This window comes from Pseudochaenichthys georgianus, chromosome 17, assembly GCF_902827115.2.
Source record: "Pseudochaenichthys georgianus chromosome 17, fPseGeo1.2, whole genome shotgun sequence".
In the NCBI taxonomy this organism is placed as follows: Eukaryota; Metazoa; Chordata; class Actinopteri; order Perciformes; family Channichthyidae; genus Pseudochaenichthys; species Pseudochaenichthys georgianus.
In genome coordinates, this window is record NC_047519.1 from 33,994,693 (window position 1) to 34,014,204 (window position 19,512).

Here is a 19,512-nt window from a genome sequence, read left to right on the forward strand (position 1 = left end):
TTCGGTCATCGACTATATAAAAGAGAGAGCCGCATCTGAGGTGTGGTTAGCTTGCTTGTACATGTGTGACTTAATTTGTTTCAAGTTATCATAATTTGACTACCATACTTTCCGGACTATAAAGCGCACCTGCATATAAGCCGCAGCAGCTAAATTGTCCGTCTGTCTTGCTCTCGTTCTGTCTCTCGGTTCCACTTTTACTTTGGCGCGCGACCTGTCTCACTCTTTTCCGGCCTCCAGCTTTTCCTAAAGGTGGCGGGCGCGGGCCGGTCCTAGAGCCCATAGGGTTAAAGGTGGTTAATTTTACCTGTAAAATCCATAGATTTAGGAGGTTCCCTAGTGGCCGTTAGCTGTACAAACAAAATGGGGAAAAAAGTCGCGGCTTATAGTCCGAAAAGTACGGTAGTTTGAAACCCAAAAGGTATTTTTGTTTTTGTTATATACATTTTTTGTGCCAAATGACACCAATAATAAGACGCCATGCAGTCTCCTTAAAACTTTTACATCTATAAATCTATATCATTTCATTGATTGATTTTATTATCAATTAATCCATCATTAGATTGTTCTGGTTGAAAAACGTGCACCATTTGAAAACTGCTCTATAAGCTTGTCAACGTTTCCATTCTGCAGCTCCGGCCCCCCGTGTGAGACCCACTTGTTCCTCTGCTTCAAAGTCAGTGTTGTACTGGGCCATGTCCTCCGGCGGTCTCTTCTGGACCAGACTGCGGCACAGCAGCCAGATGGCCAGGCCGGCCACAAACATGCCGATGTCGGGGATGAACACTCGGATGCCGTTCCCCGCATCTGCACCGATCACACTGTGGACAAACAGAAAGCAGAAGGCATCACACTGACAGAAAGCTTGTGTCCTCAAAGTCAAATTTGAAACACAATATCTTCCAAAAGTTGTCACCTGGAGCAATCATGCCGTCTACGATTGCAACCGAACGCTGGAAAGTGGGACCGGGTACAACACAGTTCACTGTCCATGGACGATCACTTTTAATGTAAAACTGTTTTTGTAGGAAAACCTACCTAAGACGTGTGGTTGCTTGTTGAGTTCACTTGGATGAGTAGCATAAATATGTGTGCGGTTGTGTGTTTGTATCTTGGATAATCATCTCATGTCATCTCCCTTCGTCTTTACTGAATCTTCATGTCACGTTTATTATTTAAAATGCAGTTCAACAAGCTTGGAGGAGATATCTTGAGCATTACTGTACAGACTGTACTGCGTTCAAGTTCATGAGAATAAATATTATTACTGCAATTATCCTTCAGGAGACTCTACCTGTTCCCATGAGTGCCTGGGAATCTGGGTTTTCTTTCGTTAATTGACAGTTATTTAAACATGTGTTAAATACTTCAGCTTTTATGTGGCGCACCACCCACTTTAATGAAACAAGCCTTGCCTGTTTTAAACTTATTGTAAAATTCCATTCAAACAAAAAGACCGTGAGAATCCTTGTTTACTCCCTTTGTTCATAATAAGGTGGTATGACCAATAAGCTATTTTCCCTATTAAACTGCGTCACATAAATTAATTGAAACCAGATTTCGTGGGTTTCTAACAGTAAGCCAGAACCTATTGACTTATTCTTACATAACAAGGACTGTGTACAGATAATAAAAATGTATAAATAAATAATATTTACCCCAGGTCTGGTCTAGACAGTGTGTGTGTGTGTTTCATTATTTGACTAAAATGTGACATTGTTTGATTTCCTGTGGAGATATCGCTGTGAGCAAACAAAGCTTTTGTAACATTTAAGATAAGATAAGATAAGATGAACCTTTATTAATCCCCGAGGGGAAATTAAGTTCTACAAACGTATTTGTTAAACGTCTGCTCACCTCTAACTAAATACCAGAGCGGTGATTCAAACAGGAAGCTAGTGGCAGCCAGCTGTTGCCATGACAGCCTCAGAAACGTCAGGCGGGATGTTTTGTTTTTTTGCCGCCTCAGGACAAGTTTTACGAGGTGTCATGATTGCATGTAGAATTAAAGCAAATAAAAAATGTCCTTGAAATGGCTAGCAGGTTTCAAAACTCCCTTTAATCGTCCTGACTTCTATTTCAGTTTTACAACAATCTCCTGTGTTTGGCCACCAAAAGGTTTTCTTTACATGTCATGCTGAGCTCCAAGTGTAATTAAAGTGTTTTAAAAACACTCTGTGGTGCACGCTGCAGTGAAAAGCTGACCAAATGTTTGGATAAAGCTTTTAAGCAACTGGTCATTTCACACAGAAACAATCTCCTTCTTCAATGGATATCAAGCTTATAAAAGTGACCAAGTTGAAAACTAATCAACGCAATGGAAACACTCGGATAAATAATTGGGACTGGCTGCTGCTGGCGAGTTCAATCTAATTAAGGACGTCTGTTTCCATGCGCGTTATTGTTACGAAGCTTTATGCATCCTCACGAGGATGAAAGGGATGGAAAGCGTTGAGCCAGGAACTTTAATGACTTTTCCCCCGTTTGTGAGAAAACTACAAAAACATTAGCAGAGCAAAGACCTGTCCGCACTGCCTCAAGGGGAAAATACTCTTCAGGCATTGGCCGAAAAACTACAAATACCCTAACACCAGGAAATATGTCCGAAATGATATAAATATTTGGTGTTTCTAAAGGATTTGAAAAGGTCAAGCTGGAGGAACTGAAGGATCTGTCTGGGTGAAAAGCACACAAACAGCTGCGAATGTTAGACTCCAGCAACTCTGAATTTTCCTCCATACAGGACGTGAAAGGGAAAGAGCATCCGCCATGCAGCAGTACATACTGTATATGATCCCTAACAAAAATAGGTAAATGCAGCCGGGATAAAATGTTTACGACTCTACTTCCGCCACTTACAGTATACTATCCACCGAGGGCCGTTGAGTACTGGAAAGAGGATGTGGCCGAGTTTGGACATTCCCGTACTTAGGAAACCGCATCTAACACGATCACGGGGGTTTGAGGAGACAGCGGCGAAAGCTTTGAAATATAGGTCTCTCTACTCATTGTCCAACGTAACTGGTTTAATGTTCATCAGGAATCCACAGAGGGACAGGTGAGGAGCGTTTTGAAACCTTGATGGCGAGCCAGTGCGGCTAAATGTTAAAAGTGGTGTTTAATGTTATTGTGGGTTTGCTATAATAAGGACACTTTGCAGAGATGATGCAACCTCTTACAGGGGAAGAGAACCAGGATCTTTGACAGGTGGGATGAATATTTTGGCTAAGGCTTTGCTGATTCTGAAAAAGTACATGTTATTGATTGTTATTACTGACCCTCCTGTCTCTATCAAACAATCCTAGCACGTCATCAAACACACAACTTGGAAAATGTACATAACACAACAACAATCCAAACTTCGTCATCATGTTCGTCAGGAGAAATGGGATTTACAGAACATTTAAAAGGGATTTATTTTCTGTATCTCATCAAGCTTGCTATATGAATCATAAAATAAAATAAAAATATTGATAAAATGTTAAACAGAATAATTCTTTAAGCTGTACATGATATTTGAGTAAATACAATTGAAAGTGTTCATTTCATTCATAATGTTCTTACCTTTCAAAGCCAATTTGTCGTATGGATTTCTCCCACGTGGAACCTGGACAAAACATGAAGTCAGTCAGTAAATACAATTTTTAAAAAACACTTTAAATAACACTGGGTCATTTGTTTTAATATAAAGTATCAGGATCTAGTGTGTAAAAGTCGTTTATTAGCCTCTGACCAAACCATTAAAGGTGGGGTAGGTACATTTTAGAAACCGGCTTGAGATCGCTAGAATTTGAAAATACACAACCGGAGAAAATCTGCCACTTCCTCACAGAGCCCCTCCTCCAACACACACGAACGCGCACATGACCAATGAGGGCACGAGATAAATGTGTGCCCCGATGGAAGGCTGACAGTCAGGTAGGCCATCCAATCCCGATTGGTTGTACTTTTTACAGTATTACGGCTTCTACAGATGAAATGTTTTTATGGATTTTTTGTCAAAGCACTTAAGATATTCATTGCTATCGGGATGTTAAGAGCATTCCATGGAATATAACAAAAAGTGTATCTCGAGCCGGTTTCTCAAACTTACCTACCCCACCTTTAAGATATTCATTGCTATCGGGATGTTAAGAGCATTCAATGGAATATAACAAAAAGTGTATCTCGAGCCGGTTTCTGAAATGTACCTACCCCACCTTTAATACATCTGCTTCAAAGCAGCCAGTAAATGTAATTCGCTTCAGCTGATAACTCATCTTCAGGAGAATGATTAATAATCCATCTGTTCTGAAGGAGAAATAAAAGCATTTCATGTGAGCTTTGTTTCCACGGGACTGGTTGAAGTGTTCCTGAACGTCACTCAGCGCTCAGAGAGAGATTTCCAGGTATTCAGCCGGCACTCTGAGAACAACAGCCGAAGGTTTACTGGCCTTTGTTTTACCGCCAGAGGAAACACAACATCAGTTTGAAACTCGAGGATTTCAACTCAATGACATGTGGTTGTATCCGGCTGTTTTGTTGGTGTATTAGGAGGCTAATTAGGAGCTGAGGTTTCTGGTTTATGGAGCGCAGTGAAGGCGTTACAACACACGTCAGTAATTCAAAACAGACAGCGGGGAAAATGCTACTTCATCTGCCGTGTCACCTTGTATGCAAACCATTTTCAGGAGGGTTTTTTTGGAGTAACAACAGCATGAAATGTTTAAATACACAGAGAGTAAAGAGAGGGAAAAAAAGGTCTTTCTCCTATATGACCCACAGATTCCACTAAAGGAATGAGTCACAGCGTAGGCACGTTGTCAGGACCGGGAAACTGAATTCCACTCACGGTGAATAAACGGTAATGGACTGTCAGTGCAAACCCCGGTGTTTCTTTATTACTCATCAGTGGATAACATAGCTGCAGGATATCACAGCATCGCTATCACAGATGTTATGAGCTGTGTGGTTGGGCTGGAAGTAGAGGAAAAGAGTGCGGAGGATACCTACATTTCTAAAAAATAAATTAAGAAAACATCTGTGATGGGAGGAGCCCACATGACTAACCCCTGACATAACCTCTGACATCAAACACTTCCCCCGCAGACGTCCTCCTCCTCAACTGTGAGAAACTGTCCTCCTCCTCAACTACTCCCAGTTTAAACGAACTGATGGAGGACAGAGTGACCCGACTGCAACACATCACACACTGTGGTAAAATAAAACATCAAAACAGAACGATTTCTTCAAGCCTAGGTGGCATTTTTTTTTTAAATACAGTCCTTTCTCGCATATTTATAACAGAAAGATTGTATTGCATTATTTGCTAAAAACAAATGCTACGTTGATTTTAATTTTGGTGTTTTTTCCCAAGAGAAGAAGGCTGTTTCTCATCACATCTCTACTGTATGTATGAAAACATATTTAGGGAAATATTTAATAGAAACTAAATGAATTTCCTTAATATAAACAAGCATGCTCTTTTTTTGGCTTTTACTTAGTCCTCGTGGTTAAGACCAGGGGCCTCATTTATAACGCCGTGCGTAGGATTCACGTGGGAAGGTTGCTTACGTAGTAGAACTCCAAAAAATAGGTACAGAAATGTTCCGACATTTTCCGATTCACCAAACATTGCGTACCGGCGAGGTACGCCGGTTTCCCTTTATAAATCACAATCGACTCGAAATGCGGTGTAGCTTTTGCGGGCTTCACGTAACGCCCATATTTGCCTATAAATAGTCAAAGAAACGCCCATTCATTCATTCTGACTGACTTTATGAAGAAGATCGCAGGAAATGACGACAGAACAGCTAAAAAATACATCTCACACTGTGTCAGATTTTGGTTATTTTGGGGAGGTCGAGATAAATCTATTGTTTGGTGGATGCAGTTTGAACCAGAGTAGCAGCATGGAGGTCGGATCGTCACCAAAATAAATAAATAAGTGGTCCGAAAAAGGTTCATGACAAAAAAAATACACATAGCCTTCCTCAGGCAGTGTGTTTGCACCGGGGACAGGAGCAGGGTCGGCTCTAGAACAAATCGAATGGGGGGGGCAATCATTTACCAAGGGGGGGCACACACTGCCGTCAACAACCAACACACAAACACCAACGCAACTTCAATTTAAAAAAACATGCTGTAAAGTCTATTGTCTTTCACACACATTGCAGGGTGTAGTGCTATTGTATAGCGCACCTATGACTTGTGCATACATGCGCGGTTGTGGCACGACCACCAAAACAGAAACATATGGACATAGGCCACCATACAAAAAGTGTGCAAATGTATTTAGTATCCTATCCATGTGAACATGTTTTAGGTGGGGGTGGACCTAACCTCCTCGAGGAGGGTCTGGGGGCATGCATCCCCGGGAAGATTATTTTTTAAATATTGAAGTTAAATGCATCAATCTGGTGCACTTTGAGAGCAAAATGAAGAGATCTATGGATAGCCTACATCTCTCAACATCCAAACAGAACTGTACACAGATTTACTTTTTTCTTTATGGATATTTTACTAATCACTCCCCTTTTAAACTGTATTCTTGTGTTACTGTCCTATAGTATTTCATACCCGTTTTTCATTTATTCTCTTATTTTTTTAATAACTATAGGCAAATGATCATATACATGTGTTCCTCGCAAATACTTGTTTACATAAATGGTGACCAAACCGTTTGAGACCCACTGAGATAAGTTAACCTACACTAAGGTTAACTATCTAAATACTGAGAGAGTCCTTACCTCACTGAGCTGACGTTATAAGATCCTCTCAGTCTGACAGGAGAGGACTCTCCTCCACCTTGGTGTAGAAACAGCTCTTTATATCCGTTAGCATAGCTAGCTAACCAGATGCTAACAACAACATTCCACGTTACCGCTCGCGCACTCACAAAATGCGATCGTGCCACACACACAGAGAGCCGAGCTTGAATGAAACACAGAGACCCAGAAGTAGGCTACTTGTACTGTACTGTATATCATATTATTTTCGATGGCTTTACTGTATAATCAGTGTAACAGTTGAACAGATTGCCACTGGCTTTCATCTAAACACACAGCCACGTAATGATAACAAAACAAAAGTCGGGGGTCATTGGTCAAGCAACACACCAATCAGAGAGCAGCAGTGAGCACACCTCAGGCTGTGTTTCATATTTGTATTATTTATTTCTGATGTATTTCACACAAAACACCTTTAGTGGAAACGTTTTCACATATATGATTAAAAAAAAAACGGCAAAGTGGCAAGGCTTGCCCACCCTGCGTTGGGGGGGAACAGTGATTCATTTAGGGGGGCATGGCCCTCGAATGACCCCCCATGACGCCGACCCTGGACAAGAGACACCCCCTTGATGAGAGACTGTAAGAAAGGATCGGGGAATCCCTCCGGGGTGGAGTCATGACGACTGGATCTGAATTATGTTTTTGTATTTGGTGGTTTGTGTCCCAGCTGTCGATCAGCTGTGCGCAGCGTCTCCACTGCAGCCTGTGCGTCTCACCCCCCCCCCCGCAGCAACTCTATATCCACCAGTTAGAGGAAATACAACTAATGTGTTGTGTTATATCAGCTGTACAATTTACCACATATGGTGTTCTTAGTTTCCATACCTCCTGTGTTTTATGAGCGACTTATCAAGTCTTAGCAAACGGCATTAAACATGGTAGTATAATAAAACCATGCTCGTACAACCTATAGAAATACAAAACCGCATCATTTATGAGAAAACATTTCATAACATTAACACAAAATAGTCGAGGTGGTTTTAAATAACATATTAGATATTATATCCGTATTTATTTATTTCTCCAAGTTATGTTTTTGTATTTGGTGGTTTGTGTCCCAGCTGTCGATCAGCGTCTCCACTGCAGCCTGTGCGTTTTAAATAACATATTAGATATTATATCCGTATTTATTTATTTCTCCAAGTTATGTTTTTGTGTGCACTGAGGAGTCTCAAACAGGCGTTTGTTTAATCATTTTAAGATTGGCTTTAATCAATGTTTGAAAATGAATTCTTCATATGATAAATGAGGTAACATTTGTTTATGGTATTATTTCCACATATTTCTCTCCATTCTTCCTTCTGCCAACGCGATGTCGCAGTTTCTCGTCTCCCCCGTTTTTGTGCTTAGTGCGTACACATGGGTTAGAGTTTGCGTGGAGGACCGCACGTTTTCCCGTCAAGTTAGTATTTTATAAATCGCAAACATTGCGTAGAAACTGGCGTACGCCATTTTTTGAGCATATATCCCTTTATAAATGAGGCCCCAGATCCAGACAGTCTAGTGGTTTTTTAAAGCAACTATTTACTCAGCATTTGAACTAACCACACTTTTGTTTTTGGAAAATGACGTTGTATTTGATTAAAGTGGACTTTGGTGTGTTCCAATGTACTTTACCATTTACCAATGTGAATGACCACTGTTTAATCAAAACTACATAACACAGTTACATTCAGCCACAACAAGAGTGTTTGTGGAGCTCCCACTGCATAAAAACATGCAACCAATAAAGGCAAAGATGTCAAAAGAGTAGCTTCTAAGTGCATAAGTGCATAAGTGGTGCAGGGGCGTCGAGGATGCATTTAAGAGATGGGAACTAAAGTCTCCAGAATTGCAAAATGAGGGACGGTTGTGCTGGGTTTATATTTATCTTGGGGCTCTGGATTTATTAACTGTGTCATTTATAAATAACCCTAACAGGAAGTGGTTAGAGTCGTGCCAGATACTTTCACAGGAGCAGATAAGATCCACTGATGTTGTTGTAACTAATAAACACCCACAAAGGTCATTGATGACTTAATGCCTCATTAACATCTTCAAATATAAACTCTTCTGCTCGCGACCAAACGCACTCTCATACAGACAGTCCAACCATCTGCAACACCTAACTTCACGCAGCCCAAACTGAGCTCACAGGTGTAAGAGGAAACCGATAACATACACGAGGATCGCTGAGGTTAACCCAGGCCAGATCCATAGAGGAGGAATATTGTGTAACACAGCCTGGACTCAGCGTGGAGACTTCTGGAAAAGAGTGTGAGACTTTCTGCGCATTGAGGCGAGGCCGCTTTCCACCCCAGCTGAGCACCAAAGATACCTGTCCTCCGACTTTATGTGAGCATCATAAAACAGCCTTTGTACTTGCTGGGCCGTTAACCTCTCAACACGGCACTGCTTCGCACTCTCTCCTCCATCTCTGGAGCGTAATACCGGTTGTTGCCCTTTTCCACAGAGACTGCTGATTTGCTGCGCCGACATTTCAGCAAGTCATGACTGTAATCGGACAATTGGTATGCTTAGAGAATTTGGAAAATGTCTCACATTTGGGGAATGGTGGGCAGGATATGTGTGGATACGGCGGGCGGTTAAGGTCAACAAAGGGACTTAACGAAGACTATTCCCAAGAAACTGGTGACAAAACACTAATTCCACCGGCTGTTACTCTTTATGAGCTGCTGAAATATATATCGCAAGCAGATAAGAGCCAAATAAAGCTTGCAAATCCTGTCTTTTTGGATTGTTTCAACCTTCTTTATCTGCAGATGGGTGGGGGTTGCTACTGAAAACAATGACTGTAAAGAGAGAAAACAATGACAGGAAGGATTTTGGTATCTGGCGGTCTTTGACGGTTAAAACAATGCCCTTACTGTCGAGTCAGCACAGAGGAATCACTCCAAAGAAAGCCGGCTTTGACTCATCTGGCGACCGGTCACTGACCCGCTCCAACAGCTGGAGGTGTTAGCTTTGTTGGAAAGGTTTACTCATTCATACTCAACTCAGTTGACTGCTCTAATGGTGTATTTGGCTGCGAAGAATAGAGGAAATTATATGAAGCTATCAGGAGGGAGGATAACCGCCTCAGCGCAGAACGAGGACTCCTTGTTTATACTTGGCTGCCAGAAGGAAAAGGGTGTTGAGGCGCTAAATGCCAGACATAGAAATCAGAGATAAGGGATTTACCCAGAATAAAGGTGATCCAGGGGACAAGGATTAATGCTTCCTGTCGCCCAAAAATAAAAATAGAATGACATTAACTTGAGTAAGTAAAATTCAACACTATGTATACAAACCATTACAGTGGTGACGTCAGCAAAGTGCCTTACACATGCTGTTACTTAGTTTACATCATAAAACAGACATTTCATGATTTTTCAATTAAAGGTCCCATGTCATGGCCATTTCTACTGATCATATTTCCATTGTTGAGGTCTACTAGAATAGATTTAAATTGTGCAATTTTCCAAACTATCTCTGTATAGTATGTATGTGTATTCACTCTCGCTCCTGCCCCCCCCTCCCTGTGAGCCCAGTGTGCTCTGATTGGTCGGGACGTTGCGAGGCTCGTTGCTGCGAGGAGCGGACAGGTTTCCGGGTCGACGATACAGCGAGAACAAGCTAAACTCATCCTGAGCACACACAAACACTCACAGCCGAAGTAAAAACAATAAGTGTGGCTTGATATCGAGTAAGAAAAAGGTTTATAACGCCGTGAGAATTACCAGCGTTCAGGGACTCCCTGTTAGTTAGCCAAGGGATCCTGGTGTGTGAGGTGCTCCGCGGATTGGTCCATTTGGGACAATCCGGTCATGTGCTGTTGATGTGGGTGTTCACACGTCACAGAACCCAGGAAGTAAACAATGGAAAATTAGAAATCTCCAACGAGGTGTTTTGGGGCAGCACAGACTGTGTTAGAGTTTTACTCGCTACAGGGTGTACTTTGAGGGTTTTGACTTTGCAGAACGTTTACATGCATAAAAACCTTCATAACAAACAAGGGGACGGGTAATAACCGGAAAAGCATGACACGGGCCCTTTAAATTCTTTAGTGTCTCTTCAGCTCAATGAGCTTTTTATTACGAGTGTGAAGTTATATTTGTACACCTGGTGCCTCATTAATTGTGAAATGTCAGCCAGGTGTTCACTTTGAAGAATCACACAGGGGCTTTCCTGTTTAATGTGGCAGATAATGACTCAAGATGTTATCTATTGACGAGCCAATGGAGCTTCATGATTCACAGTCTGAATCAAAACTCTGACAACTTGAAACAAAAGTCCACACTCAGCAGGTTTCAATAACAAAGGGTAAAGGTGCATTCCTTCAAAGGACATTTCAACACCAGAGGACCAGCCCTAAATTGTCCAAAACCAGCATATATTCTTTAGTCATGAATGTAAAGTTTGTCACGGCAAATATGTTATTTATTCGCAGCAACAGTCCAGATTGATTCAATCTTAAACTAGAATTATGGCCTCGCTTTTTTGTGCTTAAGCTAACTTGTCAAATAGCAGTTTACATCCGTGATATTTGTTTCAAATGTCATAAAGAGCATATGAATTATCAAGGTTTGGGCCAAACATAAATGTTGTGTGGTCACAGTGACATTTGGCCGCCAAATGATATACAGTTATTCCTCGAGACCAAGTCTACGTTGGAACATCTAGAAACAAAATCCCTCTCTCAAATTATGTTGCAAAGATTAAAAGAATGCATGAATATGTTTCACGATGTATAGATAGATAGATAGATAGATAGATAGATAGATAGATAGATAGATAGATAGATAGATAGATAGATGGATAGATAGATGTATAGATAGATAGATAGATGTATAGATAGATAGATAGATAGATAGATGGATAGATGGATAGATAGATGGATGGATGGATGGATGGATGGATGGATGGATGGATGGATGGATGGATGGATGGATGGATGGATGGATGGATGGATGGATGGATAGATAGATAGATAGATAGATAGATAGATAGATAGATAGATAGATAGATAGATAGATAGATAGATAGATAGATAGATAGATAGATAGATAGATAGATAGATAGATAGATAGATAAATACTTCACTAATAAAGATTTGCTGGTGTAAATATTTAGTCTGCCCTCTCTTAATGGATGGTTTGTTTCTCCCTGAGGCGATAAAGTCGTTCTGCCTTCTGAGCAAAGCTGGCTGGACTTCCACGGTGCAAAACTACCTCCATTAGAAAGAAACAAGTAATCACAAAACACGGTCACGGTTTGTCCCGTCTAGACACATTCAAATGTTTACAGTTTGATACAGAGTTTCATGAGAAGCTCACGGCCAACTGTTAACACCTTCCAACACTGCGTCAGACGCTTACATTGTTTTATTTACTGGCCAAAGAATGTATTTTTTATGTCACCATAAGGCACAAGGGAGCTAATTACTTTAAAAGGAATGTGTTGGATTCATAAATCTTTACGGTGTGACAAAATTCAATAAGGATGAGAATATTTCTAGAAATTGTGAAGCGTTAGTAGAGACCAACATGTAGCTTTTCCTGCAAATGGAGCATGTCTTGACTCAGTTTCCACACCCTCTGGTGATTACAGACTATTGAGACTGCATTGATAGCACATGTCAGAGTTTAAGCTACAAAGCAGCCTGTGAGAGGGATGAGTACAAGTCGTGAACATGTGGCCAAATTAGTAAAGATCTCACTGTTTTAATCTTACATGAGTTCCTGGAGTGATCAACTTGTCAGGTATATAGAGGAGGGGATTCTTGTTTGGACCGCCTCAAACTGTTTGTACTCATGGGACTTTGTGGCAACTGTCCAACCCTGTCTGCTACAAATTTAGAAAATGTAAATTAAATGTAATGCTGCATTGACAATGGAGAGTTTTTCATGACATAATAAGGAAATATTTGTCTTTAATTTATGTCGTTAGCTGCAAAAAAGATTTGCCAAGTGACCCAAGTCCATGTATCCAAATGATTAGCTTGCTAGCTATCTTGCTAACACTAGCTAAAACATTTTAAAAAACACAATTTTGTTCCAAGTTTGATGCTTTGGAGCGCACTCTGCCATCTTACTTTTAAAATGCTGTGTAAGAGGTCAGAGGAGCTCCAATGACGACACTCACTGCTCAGAAAGAGACGATACTCTACGTCTACGATATCTTTACATAGCATATAGTTGTTTGCTGCTATATTAAAGGGGACCTATCATGCAAAATGCACTTTTGTACATCTTTTATACATGAATATGTGTCCCCGGTGCGTCAGGGAACTCACCAAGTGTCAGAAAACACAACCCTCTCTCTTTTCCTCCATACCCAAATCTCTAAAAACGGGGCTGCAACGGATCTGATACAGACTGATCCAGATTTGAAATTGTTCTGACGTCAGAAACGGGGTGCTCCGCCTATATGGGCAACTCTCTACCTATCAGGGGAATGAGAGGTTGCGTGGCATGGTAACAACATGGTAACAGCATGGTAACAGCATGGTAACAGCAATGTAACAGCAATGTAACATGACGCTCGTGCCTCAGCTGCAGCTCATTTGCCGAGATGGGTTTGGCTGCAGACCGCAGCAAGGAGGCAGATCGTATAGGGGCGGATCGTATAGGGGCGGATCGTATAGGGGTGTTTCCTAACTTTTTTTATCCAATAGCAACTTAAGGGATTCCAGCTGCTTTTATAAATCCTCGCAGAAGAAGTCATTGTTCTAGTGATGGGAATTCCGGCTCTTCTTGGTGAGCCGGATCATTTGGCTCACCAAGAAGAGCCGGCTCTTTCGGCTCCCAAAGGGCTCTTCAGTTTACCACATATTATACCTTTTAATTAAATCAAATGTAGCGCTGTTTTGACTAATGATTTATATGTGTACACATATATCACTTAAATTATTCAATACATCCTTTGTACTAAAGTATTCAAAAGTAAAAATGACATGTTACATTACATGTAACTCTCTGATACCACCCAATGAATGCATTGACTTGCTTGTAGAACCACGCTACACAAAACAAATGGCAACACCTATAAAAACTATTTTAAAAAAGGGGCTACTGTATCAACCTATATAAAGTATATACATATAGTTTTTCTCCAGGAGAGGGGAGTGTGCTTTGAGATCAGCTGCTAGGCTGCAGCGGGGAGAAGAGGGGGACAAAAAGAGATCTCCGTCCTCCGTGTTTTATTCTTATAGAAGTAAGAAGAGAAGTAATGGGTCAGAAACCCTCCTTTTTACGCAGCGGTCCAGACATAGACATCATAGCTACGGCGACATAGTTGCCAGTTACTTTTGGCATTAGGGCAGGGATATCTTTCAAGGTTTGACATAATGAATTGTGCTACTTTTAAAGCAAGCAACGATGTTTTCAAATCTGTAATCAAAAAGCTCCTCAAAAACACTATAGAAGCAGTTCCTGCCGTTGTTACGTTAGTTCAAACAGTAACAACGGACTACTTTTCTTAGCGGATGCATGTCAATTTAAATCAATACATAAAACTATTTTTTAAATCAATAAAATCTTTTTCTAAATCCATAAAAGCATTTCAATTATTATTGGGAGTCATGTCGTTACTTTGTTGAGAATGTGGCCATGTGTAATAAGCGGGATAATGTCCACATTGCACATTGCATAATGTGCCTTCATGCCGATCTAGATCCCTCCGCAAAAAAAAAAACGGCTCGTTCGCGGGCGAGAGCCGGCTCCCGTCGTTCACTATAGGATCCGCCCCTATAGGATCCGCCACTATACGATCCGCCTCCTTGTCTGCAGCCAGACTCTATTGCATTTGCCACAGAATCAGCCCTTGTGAAGACAGGGCTGGAATAGAGCAAATAGAGTGAAATGAGGCATGGCTAAAATGCATGATCTGTTTGGTATTTTGAAAAAAACACTTCACAGACATGTTTTATATAGGTATGTCCCTACAATATATGTTTCACATATAGCATGATAGGTCCACTTTAAGGTTACAAATCTCATATAAAGCTTATAGCCCTGAAGCTTGATTCTGAGCTACATTGCAGCTTATTAGCAGTTCTTTTAAGAAGAGTACCCACGCTCTGGGACTATGGTACCTCTGTGTCAGTTTGGGCTGCTTTTGTTTTCTCCAATAAGAGTCAGCCATTAAGAGTGATGGCAATAATGAAGCTGAAGTTGAAAAAAAGGTCAGTTATTCTCTGTTTTTCAGTAATAAATATCTAGCAAAGCCTTTGCCAAGGAAAACATTTACCTCCCCGCAATTATCATTTTCTATTACAGTGAATGGAACTATGTTGATAAGGCAGTCGCAGCAGACCATCCTAATCACTGGAAGAAGGTCCACACAGATACCATTAAAGGACAATATGGTCCAATTAACGTCAAATGCATTCATTTGGTGTTGCGGGGAGATAGAGGAACTCTAAATAAAAACACACTCTGTATCTAGGAAGCAACTTCCTCTATTCCTTCGCAGTTATAAATCCAATTTTAGAAGGGGCTGAATATCCATCAAGTTGCAATGCAATTTTTTTTATTTTCGCACACACACACACACACACACACACACACACACACACACACACACACACACACACACACACACACACACACACACACACACACACACACACACACACACACACACACACACACACACACACACACACACACACACACACACACACACACACACACACACACACACACACACACACACACACACACACACACACACACACACACCTTGTAAAATGCCACCCACAGGTTTTAATGGCTGCAGTACTACCGGGTGCTCCTACTGCATGGGGAAAGAGGGTTAGAGGATCTGGTTTATATTTTTTAATAATAATTAAAAATAAAATAAATAAAACTAAGATAAGTATTAATCCCCTAATCATTGTGTATTACCATGTAATATTCTGCTCTATGGACATTAATTGTCTACATGAAACGGACTACTGCTGTCATTCAGTGTGTCCATCATTATTTCACTTATTACGTCATGTCACACCACTAGACCTGACAGTAGGTGTCAAATCCTACATATAAATGTATTTATTAAAACCATTCTGTTCTATATAATAATAAGGTAAGGTAATATAAGCACCACTTTTAGGAAAGAGTTCAACTTAAACAGTTTAACCAAATAAAGAAAAGGGGTTGAGTCTGGATGTATTAGTCTATTGACTTTTCTAAAACATACAAGTGTCTTCCTGTATGTCTTTCAAAAGGTCTGCAAACAGAAGTAAGTCAAATCCATTCTGCACCTTTATCCTTATTGACCTGCTGTGAGGTGTTTCAGCATTCACTACAAACATCAGCACCTTCAGAGCCGCGCACATAGAGGCTGCAGTGTGCTCTACTCACAGTTGAAGTTGGGGCTGATGGACTTCCCGGCCAGGAGGCTGTTGACGGTAATCTGATAGATGATGTGGAGCAGCACGAAAGACATGCTGGTGAAGCAGAGGGACTGCAGCAGACGCCCTGTGTGGCCTGGAGAGGAGGAGAGGAGATACAGTGAGCTCACCGACAACAACACTCACTTTAAGGATTTCCACATGTCAGTTCTGCCGCTCATGCACGGCAACCCAGAAAAACCTCTCTTTGCTGAGCATTTGTTTTTCTCTAGACACAGAGAGAGGACTGCAGATTTCATATTTTTGGAGTTGTGCAACATTAAAGGTGGGGTAGGTACGTTTGAGAAACCGGCTCGAGATACACTTTTTGTTATATTCCATGGAATGCTCTTAACATCCCGATAGCAATGAATATCATCTATCAAAAATGTCATCAGTGGAAGCCGTGGTACTGTAAAAAGCACGACCAATCATCTGAGCCGGCCCGGCTAAAGTAACTGGATGGCCTACCTGCCTGTCAGCCTTCCATCTGTGCACAAACTTATCTCGTGCCCTCATTGGTCATGTGCGGGTTCGTGTGTGTTGGAGGAGGGGCTCTGTGAGGAAGTGGCAGATTTCTTCCAGCTGTGTATTTTCAAATTCTAGCGCACTCGAGCTGGTTTCTCCAAAATTACCTACCCCACCTTTAAGAAGCGCCTTTTTTATATATTGTAGAGTGATGAAGCCTGGAGTTGATTTGAAGGTGGAGGTGACTAGGAGAGGATTTTCAGTTGGCTGACATATTATCCAAGGGGACTAACAATAAGTGCAAAAACCATAAAGATTCAAACTTCGCACAACAAAGAAAGTGCAGATATATTCGCTTCAAGCAAGTCATCCCGTTGTAAGTGCTGGTGAATCAGTTTCATGGCCTAAGATCACTTTTTAATTAAATTGTCCAGGTTAAAAGCTGTGAAAACGATTATAAAGCAAAGGTTATTTCAAATAAACCTCCTTGAGGACGACAACACCTCTTAATCTCTCTTATTCATCATAGGAGTAATAGGAGTATTCGCACATTTTATTCTTTATGGTGGGGTTTTGTGTTCGCGGGAAATGACCAGAAGAGCGACAGACACTGTACGACAGAGTAACTGACCCTGGGTCTGTGTTTAATGTAGGTAAAGAATACAGCTGTCAGAAGACATCAGGATCCTGGGAGCGAGGGTACGCAGGGTGAGGAGCTGCCACACATGTGCAACAGATGCTTATTTTATAGTGCACCTACAGGTATTTGGGAAAATCTCGGTAGTTGTTATGGTGATAATTCTCTATTGTAGGATTCATCAGACCCCCCCTTTTGTTTGGGTAGTTTTCATCCTCAGGGTCGAAACAAACTTTATGGGACTTCTCTACTTTGATGAAGAAATGAAATGATGTTCCTTATAAGCCTTAAGAATATATTGTACTGCATATCTGCACAGTTTGGTCTATTCCTTCTCCAGGGCAACATCTCCATCTCATTACATTTACTGCATCTTTGCGGGGAGCACGGTTTTACTGTAGTGTGTTGCACATTATCCAGGCTAAGGGGAAGCACTTCTGCTTAGCCTGGAGCCATCGAGGGCTAACCTTATCAAATGTGTGCAACAACAGACCATTGCAGGCAAATTAAATATTGAAGTGAAAACAATTTGTGCTAATTTCCCATTGTTAACTCCCTGGGCTTTCACGAAGAGGAAAGGGAAGGCTTGTAAATACGGAGGTACGAGGACTTAGCGAGCTTCTCCGTCCAAATTGGTCCGATGTCTCTGGACAAAACAAAAGCTTTGGCTCCGCTTCCCGTTTTTCCTATTTGTAAAACAGCATTTTTGTTGTGTGACAGCCACCGTCTTGGTTGCCGTTGGGTCCTCGAGCTTCAAGATTCAGTCTCAAAACGCCGTCTCATGAGTTTTTACAGGCGTCCAAAACAGAGGGCATTGTTCAGCTTGGACCAACATTTGGAACTGATTTAACCACATGCTATTTCCCAATCATACGTCAGGGAGGGCCAATTAAATGTTTTGAATCTCAACGCGATTATATATGTTTTTTTGAGAATACTTTGCCAGCGGGGATGACTAAATAAATAAACTCAAACACTGTACACAACTATAAGGGACCATTGTTATGCTACTTTATCTTCTACTCTACTACAATAAGTACTTTTTCTGTTACTCCAGCTTTAGTGATAAGTTATTATAACAAATTATTACAAAACACAAACACATTATGAATAACTACAACATTATATGGTGTAAAGCAGTGGTTCCCAACCTGGAGCCAGGCCTCAGATGATTCGAGGCCAAATATCATATTTAGACTTTTTTACATATAATTTTAACGCAATACATGATTGTCACTAAAAGCCTTGTCTCTACATTACAATAAAATATAAAAAAATATGAATTAATTAATTAGAATAACAATTCAAGTTAGTAGCTATTAAAGGCATAAAAAGACAGAAATGTATAATTCTTTCTTTAATAGAAATGTTTCTTCTGCCCGTAAAGTGTCCAAACCAGGCTTGTCTGGATAAGTGCATTTTTAAAACACAGTCATTGTCCATGCCGGTTTCAGTTGGATTATTTGTCACAGTTGCTCCGATCAGATCGGTCTCCTCCATTTTGTAGATTATTTACGACTTTTGAATCCACATAAACACATCGGTAAAATCCGGCTTACTTTGAGCACGTGTTTTAAACAGTTTAATCCCTTTGTGAATTGTTTCCACTTGCGCCGTCCTTTCATTTCTTCATTCAGCGGGAATCCAATAACCATCAAAGTCACTCCAATAGTGCTCCTTAATTACGCTTTCATCCTCCTTTAACAAAATACTTCACATTCATCCAGTTTGTGACAGTAGTTGTAGCATTTTTGAGACCTTTTAAACTTTAATTACCGCGGGGGGGGGGCGCAACTTCCAACAGGAGTCATTTGGGGGGGCTCTTGGGAAAAAAGGTTGGGAACCCCTGGTGTAAAGTATACTTTTCTGTAATAGGGCATTTGACCATAATTGCTTATTTTACTCTTGGTTACCTTTAGGTATGTTTTTTTTAAGTTTCTTTATTGAGAGAAACAGTGGTAAAGGTTGGACACTGCATACTGTATGCTAAAAACTGAGCAATCGGGCAGCCCCCCTTACATTTTGATGAGAATACTTATGTCTTTTTACTTTAAAAAGATTTTTAATGCATGCCATTTTTTAAAAGTATTTCCACACTGTGGTACTGCCCATTGTACTTGCTTGAGTACTCTTGGCACGGATGTCATTCAGACAAAAAAGGGTAGAAAGTTGTGTCTTAAAAAATATGTCATAAAAATAGATTTAAGGAAAAGCAAAACTAAGTGATGCGTTTAATCCAGACACCCTCTGTTAGAAGTCTA

At 40.8% G+C, this 19,512-nt stretch overlaps 1 protein-coding gene across 1 annotated transcript in view; it reads right to left on the reverse strand.

The window, feature by feature from the left end:
- Positions 1–19,512, reverse strand: part of LOC117462090 (piezo-type mechanosensitive ion channel component 2) — a 141,324-nt gene that overhangs the window by 108,729 nt on the left and 13,083 nt on the right. Inside the window, exons 3-5 of the mRNA XM_034104157.2 lie at positions 16,118–16,243; positions 3,565–3,607; positions 659–821 (exon numbers count right to left, since the gene is read on the reverse strand). Coding sequence (XP_033960048.1) covers positions 659–821; positions 3,565–3,607; positions 16,118–16,243 — 332 coding nt within the window. The remainder of the gene's footprint in view (positions 1–658; positions 822–3,564; positions 3,608–16,117; positions 16,244–19,512) is intronic.